The sequence below is a fragment of the Halyomorpha halys genome, unplaced genomic scaffold (genome assembly GCF_000696795.3).
Source record: "Halyomorpha halys isolate HHAL.00 unplaced genomic scaffold, Hhal_1.1 Scaffold1462.1, whole genome shotgun sequence".
In the NCBI taxonomy this organism is placed as follows: Eukaryota; Metazoa; Arthropoda; class Insecta; order Hemiptera; family Pentatomidae; genus Halyomorpha; species Halyomorpha halys.
Genome location: NW_027107297.1, coordinates 59,789 through 80,330, shown reverse-complemented (window position 1 = coordinate 80,330; position 20,542 = coordinate 59,789). Strand labels below are relative to the sequence as shown.

The following is a 20,542-nucleotide window of genomic DNA, read 5'->3' as shown; positions in this document are numbered from 1 at the left end:
GATTCGACACGGGTACTGCAAGTTAGTAGCACAGCGCCTTACCCACTGACTACCCATCCCTAGAATATCTGAAACCTTGTTATATATAAAAAAACAAAACCCCACTACACAGACACTGTTAAACACAAAACTTTATTTATTTCAAATAGGGCTTTGAAAAAAAAAATAGATAATTATTTATCCTGTTATTGTAGCCATGAATGAAATTTGTTGGTTCGGGAACCCTCCTGAGGCCCCTCTAGCCTCCATACTGTGGGCACCATTAATTTGGGATAAATCTGGCGTTTAAGCTTGATCTTGAACAAATCAGTTCCTTGTATAACTGTTATTAAAAAAACAGTACTTGCTTACAATCAGTCGACATATTACCGTGATACTAATAGATAAATTAAGTAACAATGTGTCCACTGAGAAAAATTCGATACAGGACGTTGTCTTACTTAATTACTAGAGATAATGGGAGTTTACTAAGGTCGTCAGGTAATGTAAATTTCTCGTCAGAAACAGAGCCGGCCAAGCTTGGGCCTTGGTACCTGGCTCTGAGAAAATACACCGATTTCTTTTTTATGGTCTTGCAAGGTATTGAAATAAGTATATCTTTGGTTGGATTAACTAATAATTTTATTTAAATTCCTCTATTATCGGTTCTAATTCTTTAGAAAGCTGTATCCCACTTCTGTATTACTAAAATCGGTGCAAAATCGAGTGTTGAAAATTTTTGGTTAATCAAGGTTGCAATTGTTTGCAAAAGTTGCAACGTACTTGAGTACATATTCTGTCTGTTAATATCAGGTCAAGTTTCTAAGATGATGGCATTTTCTCATGGCTTTATCATCATAGAACGCTTTTCAATCTGTAGCGATTTTGAAATATTGCTCTATTAAACTATCTTAAAGTCTCCTCTTCTCGTTTTAAGCAAATATTCGAAAAGTGATATAGGACTGTCAGTCCCGGGGGGGGGGGGAGTCTAAGCGGGGCGGGTCCGGTTGGGAAGGATTGCCTTTTTTTGTGTTGATATGATCTCTCGTGAGATTGTGACATGTACATCAACCAAACTACTAGCTATAATTTTCTGTTTGAAAAGTCAGATAAGTAAGGCTACCACGGTTATATTTATTTATATGCATTTGTATGAATGTATTATATAAATTTAATAATAAAGGAGGTTACGAAAAAAAAAAGAAAATTATATTTATTTAGTTATATAAATAGAACTGAAAGTATTGTACGTTTCTTGTTCTTCAATATGATTTTTGTTAATTTTAATTAAATCTGCACCACTACAACCCATGAGGAGTCAGGGCTGCAATACTTAAGGAACTACTGTTACTAGACCAACGGTTGTGCAAGGAGGTGATTTGGTCAGAATCACGCTCGACCGCCAGATTTTTACCCAATTCAGGGTACCCACTTTATGTGGCTGGGTGGACCTGAACCTCCTGAAGGACCGGAGGGCTCCTGAAACCACAGGACTGGCTCAACGGTACCAGGTAACAGATAATAATTATCTGCCAAAGCCGAATTAGAACCTTGTTCCTTGGAGTTAGTAGTCGATTGCCTTACCAATGAGCTACCCATTCCCATGATTTTTTTAGAACTAAATATTAAAATAAAAACTAACGATATACAATTTTAGAAAGTTTGAAGTTTTATTCTAAAGAAAATATAATTCTGACTATATTTTAAAATATCTAAGTAACAAACAAATAAAAAAAATTAAAAATCCCTTTTGAAATTTCAACAACATATTTCAACTCAATAAAATAACGTTTTCTGGAACTTTCGGATTTTTAAAACGCGCCCCTGCTGAAATATCCAAGATTAAATACTTTGCTGATTTAATGTTTAACGTATTTATCTCTCTCTTTTTTTTTTTTTTATATACAATTAAGTGAATATGACTAGAAATTTGTATCACATTACTTTAACCTCTTTTCATTTGAACGAATTATGTTTAAAACCCAAGGAGCTAGATAACTTAACTTAAACATGATAAAAATGTCAACTGGTCAATACGTTAATACAAATTGGCATCCCAATCAGAAACTGAACATCTAAAAACCCAATGGATAACTGTTTTCAATTCTGTGAATAAGTGAGAGAAAACAGAGATAAAAAAAAGAAATATATACATTTTTTCACCAATCTTTTTATTGATATGATTTGGATTGATTCCCCCACTGTTTTTAAAAATCCAACTCAATAGCATATAAATTATAATTTTTAATGTTTTCTCTAGTAAAAGTTGGACTTTGACAGTCAAGTCTTTTCACAGTTTAGCTGACGAGATGGAATTTCTCCCAGAAGTTAATATTGACTCTTGTTTATAGGACAAGCTTGAATCATCAAAAAGAAAAAAAAACAATCGATTGAATTTTTTTTTAATTTGTCTATTGTTCGTTGCAGCTGGCTAAAAAAAGTGCCATTGTAGAATCGTCAAGCACGTGATTACATATTAAGTCCGTGTTTTTCTCTCATGATCTCTCTAAGCTTTCATCAGTTTATCCAAGTCTTTTTTATTTTCTATTTTTGTTGAAATACTTTGTTTTCGTGTTGATATTTGTCTTGAAATAAAGACAGAAAAATCACAATCACATTTTACATTGATTATAAGGCCACTTTTATATTTCTAATCATGCAAATAAATATTATTTAGTTATTCCTGAGCGTATGGATGGAGCGTAATGTGGCTTCACCTCCTGATAGCACATAAATATGATTGATCAATACATTCACACTTTGGCTAGAATGAGTTTAATTGGTTAAATGAGTTTAGGAACTAAAAAAAAAATCATCCAACAGTGAAAGTCTTAATTTTTATCTTGTATTTCATAATTATTAGTATCTTTATTTTCCTTGAATCTTCTATTTTCAAACAGTTCAAGTACATTGGCTAGATTCAATGATTTCACGTCACTAGGAGATAAAAATTTTATTTAAAAAAGCAGTGTTGCCCAACTGCATTGGGTCGCTATGCATACACACAGCATACTAAACCTAATTGGACAATTGGTTATTATTACAATTACTTTAACTTTTGTGAAAGCCGTTACAGTTACTTTGCCATGCATTGTACAAATGTATTTATATGTACGCTAATGTACATTGTATATTAAAGGTGAAAATTAAAATTAAATAAATCGATGTTTTTTGTGTGACAGGAGGGTATTGTGGGGTTATAGCCAAAACAGCTGGCGTGACCAAAGAGGTTGTGTAAAATGGATTTACCACTGCTGCAAATCTTATTAGCATTTCTATTGCTTCTTTATTGTTTATTCGAAACCTATTTTTGTTTATTATTTTTTTATACTTATATATTATTTTACAGGCAGTATCTCATTCCTTTCATTGGCAACCACTTGTGTCAGTTCAGTTATGTATTTATTTAAATATTTGAACGAATTTTGTTTCTTAAGCTTAATAAAAAAAGTAAAAGTAAAACTACTTACTTTTCTAAAACTAAATTAATTTACTTAAATATTTCCAACCCTCAACAAGGTGCTGTAGAGATGTATTTTTTGTAGAATAGAACGAAATTATATAAAATTCACTCCTATTTTTATGGCGTTAGTACTTACAGGGGAGTACCAATAGCAGGTCTGTAGAAGTTATAAGTGTGAATCTTTAATATAGCCAATTTATTTAATATAAACTAAAGGGACTTAATAAATAAGAGCTAAATGATGCCGTCCAATTTTAAATTATTTCTTACTCGAAAATATATTTCTATTATTTTGTTGGAAATTACAATCATTACAAATATAAATATTTATATTAAGTTATAAATTTATTATATAACAAGTACATACCTGACAGTTCGTGCTCGGATCAGGTTCCATCGATCTTCCCGTATTCCGACAGACGAAGGAAGTCTTAGGTATCCTGTTTAGAGAAGGGTATTCGAGCTGAGCGTTGGAGGCACGGTCCGGCTGCCTGTAGCCAATGGCAAGCCTCTGGATGGGCCTGGTCGTGCTGGAGAGCAGTGGCTGAACGGCACTCCTCAGGATCTGGTTGGTCAGCTGGCTTGGCGACGCCCTGAGGACCTGCCCGCTGATGATGACAGGTGGCTGCTGCTTGCTGTTGGAGGTTGTTTGCTTGCTTGCGATTCCTTGGCTGTACAATACAGCCGGCCTAGCGAATTGGGTACCCACTGCTTTAGTGTTGCCCGTTTGACTCTGTGATACCAATTGATTTGCAACAGGAGTTCGTTGGTCCTTCTTTCCTTTACCAGAATGTCGGAGAATGCGATTTGCGGTTTCATGGAACAGAGGTCCGAAACCGGTCCACAACTAAAAAGCAAAAAAAAAAAAAACATATTCAGAATATGACTTTGATAATATTATTATTAAGATAATGAAAAGGCTAATGGCTAAAAGCAGCATTATGACAATACCAGAATTTGAGGTGTTCTGTCGTAAAACATGGTAACTGCAAAATTGAAAACTAATACAAGGGTAAATTCTTTTTTAATTGCAATATTTTAGCTTCAATTAGTATTTATTTACCATAACTTAATATAAATTTAGAACATTATTGACTGAGGAAAATGATTTTCCTAAAGATTCAACAGTTTATGAAGCGTTAAAAAAGCTGAGGATGCCATTAACTATAATTAATGGAAAACTTATTTTATGCATGTTTTACGTCCGAAAGCCTTAATTTCACCAAGGTTAATGGTGGTCCAGGGAACTGAATATTTAAAAAAAAACTTACGACTATTTCATAAAAGTCTTTTCTGGACTACTTGTCGCCTTCAGTTACTATTAATATTTATCGAATTATTAATATCCATTTTCGATAAAACAAATGTATATAATTTTTTTAGAATTTATAACTATAGTTATGAAGAAAGCTCGAATATTTATATTAGTTGATATAACATTTTAAATAATTAATAATTATAAGTACTACAATTTCTACAAATATAGGAGTTTGATATGACGTTTTATTTATTTATTAATTTTCCTGCTTTTTTAACCACCCGACTAATCATAATGTAGGATCGTTCGTTTTTATATTTTTAATGAGTTTCTTTATTACTTGATTAATAATTTTAAATATATTTCAACGGATTGAAATGGTTATGATGATAAAATCTGCATTTGGGATTTTTATATCTTTGGACTTATAATTAATCTTTCGAAATTAAACCAATTTCTGGGTATTGATATTAAAAAATATATCACTCGTTTTAGTATCAAGTTGGTAAGGAGAAAGTATATCATAAGCGTTTATAAAGGACATGTGAAGGGATCAGCAGGCGAAAATATTTTAGAAATAAAAACTTGAAAACGTTCTTGAGAGCGGTCAGGGATGTTTCATGTTATATAACAGAATGGCCAGAGGTAACTAAACGAGACGGGTTTCACCTTTAGGTATATCCTGGTCATCTGCATTCACTCACTCCCTCCTGAAGGTTCGCTAACTCAAATGTTTTTTTTTAAATTTTATTTAATTGATTGATATTACAATCTGCCACACCGTTGTGGTCAATAGGTAATAGTTATGAATGATCACATTCATACTAAAATAAAATAAAATAAAAACGAAAATAAATTAATAAAAAAAGTACATAAAAATAAATAAAATCTCTCTTGAAGTATATACAAATAGAAGAATAAAGAACATGAACATAATCAAACTATGTGTATGAAAAAATAAAATAAAATACAATAATAATAAAAATAATATGATCTCTAGTCACATTTACACTCATATATACAATATTTACATAATCGACCTGAGAATCTCTGAGCCCACTCTATCCCCCTCCCCTCGTGTGGGGATAGAGCAGAGCTCAAAAGGCTCCAAAAATTATATTTATTCTAAATGTAAATTCAATATATATTTCAAAACAGCTAGGATTCAGTAGACAGTTCCATCCTTTCACAATCTTTAGATTTCAAATTATTACTTAGTTCAATAAAGACATTGAATAATGGAAAATAAAATAGATTCTTACCTACTGATTGTAATTGATATAAAAGTCCAAACTTCGTATTAAATTATTAAGCATAATGAAAAAGCTTAATTTGACTAATCAAAGAAAGAGTTGTGACAGCCTCCTTGTGAGCACCATTCCTTCCTAAAATATCGTCCCGAGAAGCTGTGTCCGCTGTCATTGTTAAGATGGTGAAGAAAATGCGTGCACACAATTTACCAACATAACTCAGTCCTTAATTTTCTGTGGTTTATCATAAGAGAACTTATGCTTAATTTTACTTTAGGAATTGCTTAAGGCTAGAAAGGTAATCGGACTAGGCTATAGAAATTTTAGAGATTCCTAAATTAAAAAATATTGCCATAATTGTTTTTTTCAGAGGTGGTCTTAACCTTCGTTCTACTTAACTTCATTTTTCGATGTAGTACAAGAGCCGGGAAGAAAACAAAGAAGTTATCTCACCCCAATTTTTGATTACTTTAATTAAAACTATGTATAATTACTAGTCAAACCCATGAGTCTGCCAAGTATAGGTAGGGGAATAAAAAATGGCTGCTGTTTCAATACCTTAAAAAACATTAAATTTTTATTCTCTAAATATTAGCTCTGTATCTTAAAAACTACCAACAACTCTAAAAGAACATTATTTAATGAAGAGTAAATTTGCTTAAATATTTGCCCTAAAATAGCTATTTACGTCCAATAGTTCTCGAGGTATAGCCTTTTAAAAAGCAATATTTCATAAAAATGTACTGAAATATCAGTAGTTAGTTAATTTATATTGAAAACTCTATATCTCAGAAACTATGTGACGTACACAGGTCTATTTGCAATTAAATTAAAGCTAGTTTAATGGACTATAAAGTAGTTTATGACCTTTACCTTCGCAGGAATAGTAGTTTTCATGGTATTTGCTAAAATAAATTGATTTATAGTTATTTGGACAATAAATTTGATTTATGAAAAACTTTATTTCAGAAACCATTGGATGTCTGTCTGCACTCAAATTAAAGCTAGTTAAATTTACTATAAAACAGTTAATACTATTTTAATAAATAATTCAAACACTATCCATTATAGTCTCAAAACTTTTTATTTCTTTTATACGTCCAACGTTTCGGCCAATCCGGCCATCTTCAGGGACAATCTCAATACCACTTTGAAAACATATAATTTAAACCAATCTAAAACTTCATGCAGGCTATTCTGCCCAGGTCAAAACATTAATATCTAATTAGTTAATTATCCATTAAAACACAGTCAAATTTATTTATCTGCAGACACTATTAATAAACTTTTTTATTAGTTTATTAATCAACTTTTATCTAGTAAAAAGTAATAAGTCGATGTTAAAAATTGTTGATTAAAAAATATAATGATATATTCAGCATTTATCGAATATAAATAAATATTGGCATACGTAATATGAGAAATTTATTGCACGCATTAAATAAAATTTAGTAAAAGCATGAAACAAAAATTTTATCCAAAATGAGTAAAACGTAACATGCAGTAAACGGAGAAACCTAAAAACAAGCAATTTTGTGTTATTTGGATATCATGGATCATGGAAAATTGATTCGAATTTCTTTCGAGGCTTGGCGGAATTCAGAGCTAGAAAACAAATAATGCAATTGCCCGAAAATTCTCTACTAATAAACACTAACTAAAGCTGATAAAAATATGTTTTTTATCCTCATAATGTTATAAATTAAATATAAAAAAAATCCTAGGCGATTTATTGTAAATTAATTAGTATATAAAAATTGTATTTTTAAAAATCCTCCTAATAATCCTTAAGTTATTATTATTAATTATTAGTTCAATAATATTTTTAGTTTATTGACAAAGCAGACAATATAAAATAAGGTAATAATTTAAAATTCCTGTACGTAAGTTTGTCTAAACTATAGAGGGTTTATTTATATACCTTTCACGGGGCGCCCGTGGTTACGAAACCACGTTAATATTTTCGGAGTAATGATAAAAACAATTTTTTTAAATAAAATTAATAATAAGAATAAAAAATATATTAAGGAATACAGTATTTTAATTAAGTTTCAAAATTTATATTTTTTATATTTATATATGAAACTTATTACAGATAGCAGTCAGTGTTGCCTTCTGGTTTAGAATTAGAAGTTTTTATAGTTAACAACTGATAATCAGTGGTATGAATAATCTCAATTAATGTAACTAATAGTACGAATACCAAGTAATAATTGATTACGAACAGATCCCTCCCGGAAGGGTGTTATGGGTTCTATCAAGTTAAAACTGAGCAGAACATGTGCCAGATATACACCAATCTTTGGGTTTTAAATTAAATTTACGACTTCTATGATTCCTACCTTAACTTTATAGATTTAAGCCTAATATATGTACAGCCAGAGGTAGAGGAACAGAAGTGTGTGAAGATAGGAAATTGTTGACAGTAGTTAGGAGGCACAACCACCCTCACTGCGGCTATATACTGTAGGATAATAAACTAACTCACACTACCGTGGACCGTAGTAACTAGCAATAAACGATATTACTACAAACAGGTAAATTGCCTCGAAAAAGCAATAAAACATGTAACATTTTATATGTACTGAAAATTGACTAGCTATTGGACCGTAGTAACTAGCAATAAACGATATTACTACAAACAGGTAAATTGCCACGAAAAAGCAATAAAACATGTAACATTTTACATGTACTGAAAATTGACTAGCTATTGGAGTCCATGTCCTTAGTTTGGCGCAAGCTTTACGCAATATGATTCCGGACAAATTTTATTACAAAAAAGTGTTCCGAATTCAAACTTTAAAGATCCAAGATGTAGTGCTTAATAACATATTATAGAGCTGTGACATTTTCAGATTAAAAAATAAAAATAGATTTTATGTGTGGTATTTCTATGACCTAATGCTTACTAATATTATTGTGAAGAGACAGTAATACAGTAAAAGTAAAGTCAAGGATTTCATCGTCAAGAAGATTCGTAATTATAAAAGATTACGATCACAGCGATGAGATAACAAAAAGAAACACGATAAATTACAAATGCAGGAACGTTGATGGGGAATTAAGGATGGAGTATGAATTATTCAACATAGGACACAGATGACCAATAAGATATAAGAGTAACGAGGGAGCAGTTTAACGAATTCCTAGCAGTAGGTAATTAGAGGAAAGTGCAAGGGAGGTCAGTTACCTTGCAACCCCAGGCACCCGAATCCTTTGCATCACTGCGATAATCGATTTTTCGGGGTCTTCATTCATTCCAAACTCTGCAACAAACGTATGTTTAACTGCATTCATGCAACCCAGGTCATGCATAACGATGGGAGTATTCGTCTCCGTAAGTGGTATTTCCAGCTTTGGAGGTCGCGACCTATCGGTATTTCTTTATCGTCGAATTGGGTTTTGAGAAAAAGTGTTAAAAAATTAGTCATTGGTTTTTTAACATGGATTCCAAGACTTTATGCAACTAAAGAAATATTTTTACTGTACATGGAATAAACACTCTATCTATTTAACAAGACCCTGTTTTGTAGTTTAGCTCATCATCGGTAAATGAAATACAATATCAGGAAGTGTCACTTCGCTATAATATACCGAAAATTATTTGTTTTTGTTTTACAAATATTTTGTTTACTAATTTAATTTTTGCAAAATATTTTAATCGGTGTCTGTTTGTTAAGTTATATTAGTAATATATCTATACTTCGCTTTCATATTAGCATATGTTCTTCTTCTTCTTTAACCAATCCACCATACCTTACGGTGTTGAGGCAGCCTGGATTCATTTCTTAAATACTCCTCTATCCGTTGTCAACTTCTTGACTTCACCAAGTGTGATTCCTCTGTTTCTTGCCAGATTCCATTTATTCCTCAGTATTCCGCATTGTCGTTTTCCCTTAGTGCTTGCCTTCCAAATACGTTTTGGGAGTCTATTGATTGGCATTATTTGCAAATGGCCGAACTACGTCAATTCATTTCCATGTATATTTTCCGGCGGTACCTGTCCTATTTCCTCTCTTATTCTTATATTTCTCATTCGGTTGAGTTTTACAAAAAATTTTCCTCAAAAATTTCATTTCTGCAGCTTGTATACCGAGATTTATTGCAGTTGAGATTAGCTATTCTGTATACTTTTCAATACAAGCTAAGGATTGCTTGGGCCACATTAATGGGAACTCCTTTATATCCCAAAGCCCAATGGGTGCATTGTCGTAGGGAATTTATAGGTTTCCAGTTGAGGGTTCTTTCACATCTTGATTAGTAATAATAGCCATCCGATATTTTTCTCTCATATTCAAATGAATTCCAGAATTACTCACAGTAAATCCGCCATTTAACTATGTGATACCTAAACAGTTCTTTTTTGTTTCACTAATCTACAGAATTCCAATCTTGTTCGTACTTTTTCATCTCTTCGATTAGTTCGACCTCTTTTCCGTTGATTATGCGAATGTTCCATATTGCAAATTCTATATTCGTTTTCCGTAGCCGTTGTCGTTACCTTGTTGACTCTCCAAATCTGCTGATTGTTCTAAGAACCGTTATTGTCCTGGACGGGTGATCATACAGTGCAGGGGACCAGTAAAATTAAAAGAACTAGGCCCCTGAGGTCTCCAGAAGGCATGGTGAGAAATAGGGATGTGGTTTGGAAAGGGATTGGTGATGATGGAAAATCAGATTAAGTACATGATTTCCCCCAAAGTTTAGTGAAGTAGAAGATCCATCATCGGGATCGTGTGGAGAACCTACCCGCTAACAATGGTAGCAAATCTGATAAATGAAAAAAAAAAATATTTTGAATTGAATGTATTAAAAAGATTTTACTGGAGCTCCCCTAAAGTCTGTTCCAAAGCTAGCAGTATTGTCACAGAGTAAACTCAGTTTATAGTATATTATAAATAATACGTGAGATACCCCATCTATAAAATTCCTTTTTTATTAAGTTGTAAATAGACTTTTAATTTTAACTATTACGGTTAATTACCATATCGTTGTTTTTGTTCTGAAAGAGAAACTTCCTAACCGTACACCCACATGCAATGTTCAGAGCCTCTGTTAAAAGAATAACATGGCTTTTTTTGTCAGATGTGCCACTGTCAAACAAAGAAGCATATATTTTATATTATTTTAGTAATAAGATTTTTTTTATTGTTGACCTCTCTTGAATTAATGTTTTATCCAAGTATTAAGTTTCTAAAACTTTATAATAACAAGAAAATGGTAGCTACGAATTCGCTGAGGAGCAAGAAGTTGGTTGGTTGCCTACAAATCACGTAGCAATGGAGTAGCTTTCAACAGTTTACAGCTTTCCTCCGATGATATTTAACGTATTCCAACTTTCCAATAATATTCTAATAAAATTATTCCGTGTACGATAGTAATCTTTATTGAGGATTTTTTAATTTCAATTTTTAGAATAAAGAGTCTCTATATTTTGACTTGAAATTGACAAATGAACTATCGATTCAAATGAAAACTAGTTATTTCTGGAATACATTAAAGGATATGTATCCATTGGTCGTATGTGAGGAGTATAGGTAACAATCTAAGGCCTCCAGCCCTGGAAGTTTGGCAATACTTCAAAGAATTTTTACCGAAGCCTTCAAAGAATTTTTTGAACCATTAACACCTGGGATCGGGTTAATCAGTTCCAGCTGAGGGGGATAATTTTTATTTTTGTTATATGAGATGTGAATCAGGTACAATTCATGGCACTCTCAGTCTCTGTAAAAAAAAAAATGGCTCCATTTTAACTTTCCTGATTTCTGATATGTGGCCATGTTTATGTTTTTTCTGGATAATCAATTAATTTCAGAGGTGATGAAAATGAAAAAAACAAAAATAATCGATTTTATGATTAACCTCTGGTGTATCGATTGATTTTAACTTTTCGAATTTCTAACATATTAAGATCCCTATGTATATTTTCGGAAGTGTGGAAAATGAAAATAAATCGATTTTTTGATCACGCGCTTGCATATCGATTACTTGATTCATTGCAGAAACCTAAGCACAAGGAAATTGAGAATACTCGAAGATGGCCGGTACTTCAGAGAAATGAATAATGGAATCTTTTGAATGAGATGGTGAGATGAAATGGTTTTGCTACGATGGTGGCTTGATGAAGCTAAAGATTGGGGTGGGAGATAAACCTGGTGGTTGAGCGTGAACACTGATCACATATACCTCCTTGTAAACTATCCTTCTATCTTGCGCTGGTTACATTTCAACGTGGATTTCCATTATATTCACGATGCCAAAAAGATCCGATTAATTAGGTAGCTAATTTAAAATGCAAAATATCAATTGAAGAGCTTCATTTGAAAAGGTTATATGTAACTGAAATTTCTTATTGGGTTACAACTTTTCAGAGGTAAGAAAAAAAAATTATTAATTTAAATTAAAATATTTTCAATTTTGGCATACGATAGCCTTCTTCAAGAATTAAGGAATGGTTCATTGCAGCAACCGGATCGGATTAGAATTGAAAATTATTTTTTTATTTCGAAAAATGGTTTTGTTAAATTTTGCAATAATAACCTGATTATCATTCAAATGCTGTCTCCTATAAAAAAATCGGATATCCCACATTAGCTTTGTACCAACTATATGTATATTTTATGGGAGCAACTTAAGCAACCTCACTTAATCATCAATATAAATAGTGTGTATTGTAAAATGTATATATATATAGTTCATCCTTTCTTTACTCGTGTTTTATAGTGTACTTTCATACATATATTTATTTGTATTCCATAAATAAGTATTATACAATTAAAGGATATGGAATGTTAGGAATAAAATGTTAAATGTAGGGAAAGCTTCTGTACCATGTTTCTATTAAAGGAATTAGTTACCGAACAAAAGCTAAGCGAATTATACAAATAGGGTAGGAGTAGATGCTAAGGACTAAGATAATATTGTATTCTAATGAGCTGCGAGCACTTACTCTAGTTCCTGGGAATTCGTGGTTGAGGGTGTCCAGTAAATCAGAGCTGTCCAGGTTATTGATGTTGAGCAATTCCTCACCTTGGGAGAAGAACGGGCGAGCAGGAATCTGGAGTGTTGACTGGATCGGTTTCCTTGGAGGAAGCCCGACGTATCCATGAATGTTGATAGGTGGTCTAATCACGTAGGTTGATTCCACTAGGTTATTAAATGGATATCTGGAAGCAATATTTGAATATTTACTACTGGTTGTATGTAATTTTCAATCACTTCAATAATATCAAGGACTGAGGATCGATACTCATGGTGTTATCTTGAATATTATTATTACCAGTATTCTGTAATACAAAAATAGTAAAATAATTGATAATAAAACAGATAATAATCAATACAATAATTTTTAAAAACGAGATGATCTTGAGACATTGTAGGCCCCAGAACGTGAATAACCTAATCTTATAAGTTTTTGGGTATTAATAAGACTTATTATTAACACAAAATTATTTTATTACACCTTAGCTCATAGTATGGAACCCCCCTTTTTTAAAAAATATTTTATTATTCTGGGATTAGGTCTCTTTAGAACAATTACAAAGGCAATTTAAATTTTATAATAACATTTATTGGCCATAAAGCAGTGTGGCCACACCTAATTATAACTTATATACAGAGAGAAAAAATAGATTAATTAAAAAATTAACCGACTAAGTAAAAACAAAACAAAAAATTTAATTACAAAATGTCTGTACTATTATAATAATGGGTCAGAATGGTGAAGCAAAAGGTAGTGAAATATAAGGGATTTAAACGAGGAAAGGGTTGGTACATGACGTATGTTATAGGGAATGGAGTTCCAGAGATATGCAGCTCGGGTAAAAAACTATTTATCAAACGCAGCAGTTCGTTGAGGTGGAGCGTAAATGTAAGATAGACGGACCTGGTAGTACGGGATTGGACCAAGAATTTGAATTGCTGATTTTCTAGGATATAGTAGGGGCGTTGAGTACTAATTGCTTAGAATAAAAACGAAGCTAAGAAATACTGGCATCGGAAGGATAGATAGAACTACTTCAGCTTGGCGTAATACTGGGTTATGTGCATATCTTGTCATTATTTCGATTATTTGCCATATGACAAATAATATTTTTGTTATATGTTATACTATTATAGAATAAAAATTTATTCTTCAGAATATCTTCTCCCCCTGTCTTTAAACAAAACATAGGCACAACTAGGATATTTTATGTAGAAAAAAAATTAGTATTTAGGAGATGTATGTATACATATATATTCCTTTAATAAGATTGCAGGAAGAGAGTCAGGTCAATGGTGGCGGTCAATAAAGGTTTCAAAATAGTAACAAAAAAATATTTATTGTAAACCAAAGTTTCGTCCCACTTTGCAGGGATTCGTCAGGGCTCATAAGAATGGCGTTTTGATCCCAACTGATAGTTCTGAGTGAATTATAACTTATAATGGCAGGAAATATTTTACCATTTCCTAGGAACCATTTCACTTATCAACAGTGATAGAACTTGGTAGCCGTGTTTGACTTTTTGATTCTGTAGAAAGCTAAATAGATAATGTTTTTTATATGCTTCCAAATAAAAGGAAGAACGTTGAACAATAGAAGCTTGTTTTTCACACAAGCTCAATAAAACACTTTTTTTTCACAAGTGAAATCTGCAAAAAACCAAATTAACAAATAATCCAAATAGGTAATCAATAGCAATTTATTTAAACATTGTGAAATAAGGTATTGTTAGAATTATTTAATAAATAAATGTCTGATATAATTAATCATGTTTGTTTCTTATTGAACCTTTATAATAATGTTAAGCTCCCACAGTATTGAGTACGAAACGGTGCAGTGTGGCTGATCTATATTATATTCCTGATCTATATTATATATTATATTCTAGCCTAACTAAAGTACAAAAATAATGACTGAGATTATGATTAGGGACGTATTTCTACCAATAGGCAGGAAGAGGCGTGAATAACCCTAGTAAAATCCCAGTTAATTAGTATAATTAACCACTTGGTTTAATAACTAACTAATTTCCTCTCGACTCTTTCTTTGTTTGGAGATACTTCAGTTTGTTTATTCCCTAAGGTCGGGTTGCACCACCACAGTTTAAACTACGATTTCTTAAATATCCGGAAAAATCAATTTTTATCCATAGTAACAGAAAAGTTAACCTTCAATTCTAGCGGTAAGTTTTACCGATCAATAGTATCCGGTTAAACTGAGATTTAGAGCAAATCTATGTTTAAGTAGGTAATCCTACAAGAAACCTTCTATAGTTTAAGTCTGGATCTGTTATCTAGCCAAGGTGTATTGTCTTATTCCGTTTCTTTCCAAATTCAATAAAATGGATTTGATTAAGTTAAAAATTAAATAGATTACGAAGACTACCAATAATTAATTGTTCAGCCGATAATGAAATAAAGTATTCCATCCTCAACCTAATAATTTTTTACAATGGTCGGATAAAGATTTTTTTCAGCAAATCTTTCGACTGTTTAAAGTGACTGAGTGAAGTTGAGTGAATTTATTTTTATTGGGCACACAACATTAGCAGTATGAAATGTGGAGTTTGGCAGTTATCTCAGTTTCAGGTAACCTTGGTAATCTGGTTAATAAAACTGTAGACCAGAAACAGGTCACTGAGTTACCGGAGTTTTACTAAACTCTTGGACAAATCTAAGTTAAACAAATCTTAGTTTTACCGGAGATTGGTGCAACTGGTCCTTAGCAGTAAACGGTAGTTGTACTTATTTTTTTTTTTCAATTTCGTGATGGAATACAATAAAAAAAGGGTACTGTTCTTTTCCAGTTTTAGACAATTTTAATTACTCGAAGTTTAATTCAATTAACATCGGTCACCAATACGTATAGTAAACCACGTTTTAGTCTGTGACTTCAAAGTGCGACATAAATTTTGAATCTTTATACTATTATTATACTTATTTTTTGTCATAAAGATAAGGTTGTATGATGTACGACGTTTTACAATCTCACAAGAGGAGATCATAACACAAAAAAGGCAATCCTTCCCCGCCAGACCCGCCCTGCTAAGAACCTCAGAAAGGGACGGTCCTATATCACTTTTGAAATATTTGTTTATAACGGGATGAGGAAACTTTAAGATGGTTTAATTGAGCAATATTTAAAAAGCGCCTAAAATTGAAAAATGGTGTGAAAAACTCTTTACAAAATAAAACTAACATAGTATAGAGCTGATGAATATTAGCTAAGATACAGGGAATTAATCCATGTTTATTTAAAAATATTCAGTGTGAATCCCAAAGAAATTCAATTTTTTCCCTATATTTCTATATAATAAAGCATGCCAACGTGTTTAGTAATCATTTACTGACTTATTCATCTGCGTACCTCAAAAAGACAATGCATATACGTGAAGTAAGACTGAGTTAAAAATATTTAGACTGTAAGTTGTTTAAAAAAAATACTCTAAAAACAAAAAAAAATTTTTTTTTGAGTAATAAAAAAACTATAAATATTCTGAAACGTTATAATTGCTCATTAAAACACAATTTAATTCTTTGCAGAGGAAAAAAAACATTATCTAAATTATATCAGTATTAGACAAATGAAACCAATTTATTTTATCGTAATATATCCGTGATATCGATCAACAACAACCAATGTCCATTTTTTATGTTACGTTGTCTGTCTAAATTCAACTTTTGCTCCCTTAAAAAAAAAATTCTCTCAATAAATACTTGTGACTATTACTACTTTATATTAAAAGACATATAAGTAGGTTAGTTACCAACACGGTCAGGTCCACTAAACAATAGTTTAAAGTGATTAAAACCACTGGACCACGTCTTGTTTGAAACTAAGCGTTTATGGTGGTGTATATATTTTTTGTAAATAAAAGTGTCTCAATGGATTTTAAAAACGTATCTAGTCTCTCTCTTTTTTTTTTTCTGACGAAAGAACTTTAGTGTTGGTTATAATTTGAAATCACCGGTGTGGCGGCTGTTTCCAAACGTTAAAAATAATTAATTTTTTATTCGGAGCTCTATATCATTTAACAATAGAAAATCTATTGACAACAATAGAAAATCTATTGACAACAATAGAACATCTATTGGCAACAATAGAACATCTATTGGCAACAGAGAAAATCTAAGAGAGCATCATTTAAAGAGTAAATTTGTTGAAAGGTAAAGGTACTAAAAGATCAGTAGTTAATGAATTTATTTTGAAAAATCTAAAAAATATCTTAAAAACCATTTGACGTACAGATGTCTATTAGCACTCAAATTAAAGCTAGTGAATTGGGATATAATGTAGTTTATGACGTTTATTTTCGTTGGAGTAGTTATCATGAAATTTGCTAAAATAAATTGATTTATATTTGTTCGGAAAAATTTTCATTTGCCAAATTTATATCCATATATGAATATCATAAAAATTACTACCCCTACGAAGATAAGTGTCATAAACTGGAAAAATAAAGGAACTTTAATTTACTATAGTGTTGGCAGACATATGTGCCTCTTATGGGTCTAGAGATATATTTTTCAAAAATCCGACATTTTATACGAACAACTAGAAATTAACATTCTGTGAGTTTATTTTGTCAAATATCATAAAAACTACAACTCCTACAAAGATAAGCATTATTTACTGTTTTATAGTAAATTAAACTAGCTTTAATTTGAGTGCAGACAGACATCTTACGTCCAATGGTTTCTGAAATAAAGTTTTCATATATCAAACTTATTGTCCGAACAATTATAAATCAATTTGTTTTAACAAATATCTTGAAAACTACTATTCCTACTATAAAGGTCATAAACTACTTTATAATACGTTAAACTAGCTTTAATTTGAGTGCTAATAGATCTCTATACGTCACATAGTTCCTATATAGATTTTTCAAAATAAATTAACTACTAATCTTTCAATAGATTGTTAAGAAATGTTGCTTTTTAAAAAGCTATATCTCGGGAACCATTGGACGTAAATAGCTCTATTTTAAGGGCTCGTAGTTCAGAAAATTTGCACTCTTTTAAATAATGTTCTTTCAGATTTTCTAGTGTTGCTGGTAGTTTTTCAGATATAAAGCTCAAAATGAAAAATTAATGTTTTTTTAAGGATTTGAAACAGCCACCATTTTTTCTTTTCCCCGACTTATACTTGGCAGACTCATCAGTTTTGGCTAGTAATTATACACAGTTTTCATTAAAGTAATCAAAAATTGGGGTTAAATAACTGCCTTTTTTCTTCCCGGCTCTTGTACTAAATGTTTAAATCATTTTTTTAAAAACAAGATATGGACCTGGTCATATTTGTAACTCAGCCACTGATGTGTCTATGTTTGTTTCTGAAAACCTTTTTCTGTATTCCGACCTAAGAAAAAAAGAAAAGTCAAGGAAAGCATCTTCCACTCTCGGAAAAGCAAAAATAATTATGGAGGAACAAATAATGCAGAAAACTGTAATGGAATAATGAAGGGAAAAATCCAAGTGTCACTACTCTAATATTTTTACATATAATATAATATGTAATATGTTATGTAGAAATATTAAGCCACCATCAGATGCGGATAAATAGATATTTTTGTCAAGGACTAGCTTATTTATTTGAAAAATAGTATTTCAGGGTTTCAAACGTTAAAAAAGAATGACTGACTTTTTCCTAAAAAAAACATTTGTTGACCTCCTTAAACCCAAGCAAATTATGTTTTTATAATTTTTTGTGAATATACATATCGTTTAATGGAATGAGTAATATTGTTTTCTTATTCTTGAAAAAGAGACGAATCGATTGCTACATAAGCAAGAGCCAAGAAAAAAAGTAGACTTTCTAGCTAGATTAGTTAGATTTTAGCTACAAAATCTTTATATCTTCCGTGGAAGGGAATACTAAAAAAAAAAAAGAAAAAAATAAGCACGTAAATCGGTCCAGATATTCAAAAGTTTATTGTGAACAAAGAATCGACCATTCCCTTTTACATTTATAGAATATTGTATAGAACACAGAGCGAACAAGTAAAAAAAATGTTACCTCTGCCTCTCATTTACAATATATATCTTTATTTTATCTAAAATTACATGTGGGATGTACTTTGTGATAATGAGTATCTTCTTAGGAAATGTTTTTTGTTACCTTCCTTCAGGAGGTGCGTATCTTCCATCGGGTCGTTGCACTATACGGATAATGGAGGCGTTGATGTCCGGATCTTGTCGGTGGGACGAGAAATGGGACTCCCTGTGCCGGGTCTCTAGCAAGACTCCGTCAGGGATGGCGATGCCCTCTTTGTTGAGTCTGTTCAAAGCCAAACGGTCCGTCCTGAACGCCTCCTCCGGGATTTTCCCGCCGGAGTGTGGCAGTACCTGCTCCCGGAATATCTGCCTCTTTTGCTAGAACAGAGATTTTTAATAAGGTTAACACGTATGTTTTTTTTATATTGTTGAAGTATCTATTGGTCTAATTTTTAATTTTCTAGTTTAAAACTTTTTTTTTGGAACAGCATAAAAAAAAAAAAAAAAAAATCAAAACGAAAGTCACAGATGGCATATTAGTCACCCTTAGTGTAACCCCCTCAATATTAATCATATTTCGATACCTCCAGGGGGTTCTTCTGGAATTTATTCACATTAGACAACAAATTAAAAATTAATAGGAGGGATTTAATGTACATGATAAAAAATAAAGATAGCCTAGTAAATTGAAAACTGATGCAGTTAATTGTAAGAGCCACTTTATGGGCATCATTCAAACTATAACGATAAATATGAAAATTTATTTTGAATAAAATAAATCCATATATTTTTGTTTGATTTTGCATATAAAAAATGTTCGGGGACTTCTCAACCAATGCTCATTGGAACACTGATTCCCTTTTCTAATTTATTTTAAATTTCTAAAACATTCCTCTTTCTCATCAATTAACTCTTCTAATGCATTCCAGATGCAGTAGAAAAGACCCTTTCAAACCTGCTCTCTTATTCTCTCATCTCCGTATACCCATCCAACACTCCTTAGGGCTGAGGTTTTTTTGAGGAAAAAAAAAAGGAACAACCCTTTCAGCAAAACAAATATTAGCGACAATAACATTACGTCACTTGAATGAAACCGCAGTATCAGAAAAAATCACTTGGATTAATCTCAGGTATTGCATGACCCCTCCTTGAATATAACAAAGCAGCTGCGTGATTGTCGAAGTGAGAAAGGAATGATGAATCGCGTCTTTTGAATTTATTCGCAAGATCGAAAGCCAACTGTTCAAGTAGGTACTTCGCCTTTATGGGTTCAGCAGCAACCTACGTAGTCCGGGAGGGAAAAATGCTATTTATTTACCACAATAAACCATTTACTTTAATCGATCATAACCGTAAATATGAGCTTAAAAATACACCTTAAAGCCACCGAAATATTAAATGGAGGCCTATTGAATTATTCTCATTCTATCTCAATATCTTTAAAGCTACCTAATAGAGAAAATAATTACAGCAACCTTTTTTAAACTATAGTAAATTTTCTAATGTTTAAGGCTAAATTTAAGTTTTAAATTTTACAAAAACTATAGCATCTACTCCAACGAAGATGATCACTATAAAAAATAAAATTTATAGTGAAATTAACAAACTTCTATTTGG

General features: G+C 31.6%; 1 protein-coding gene across 1 annotated transcript in view; it reads right to left on the bottom strand.

Moving 5' to 3' along the window:
* LOC106689761 (uncharacterized) overlaps positions 1-19,303 on the bottom strand; it is a gene marked incomplete at its 5' end in the record, with an annotated part of 48,398 nt that extends 29,095 nt beyond the window's left edge. Inside the window, 3 exon segments of the mRNA XM_014434922.3 lie at positions 3,810-4,289; positions 12,900-13,116; positions 19,050-19,303. Coding sequence (XP_014290408.3) covers positions 3,810-4,289; positions 12,900-13,116; positions 19,050-19,303 — 951 coding nt within the window.
* Positions 19,304-20,542: the final 1,239 nt, after the last annotated feature.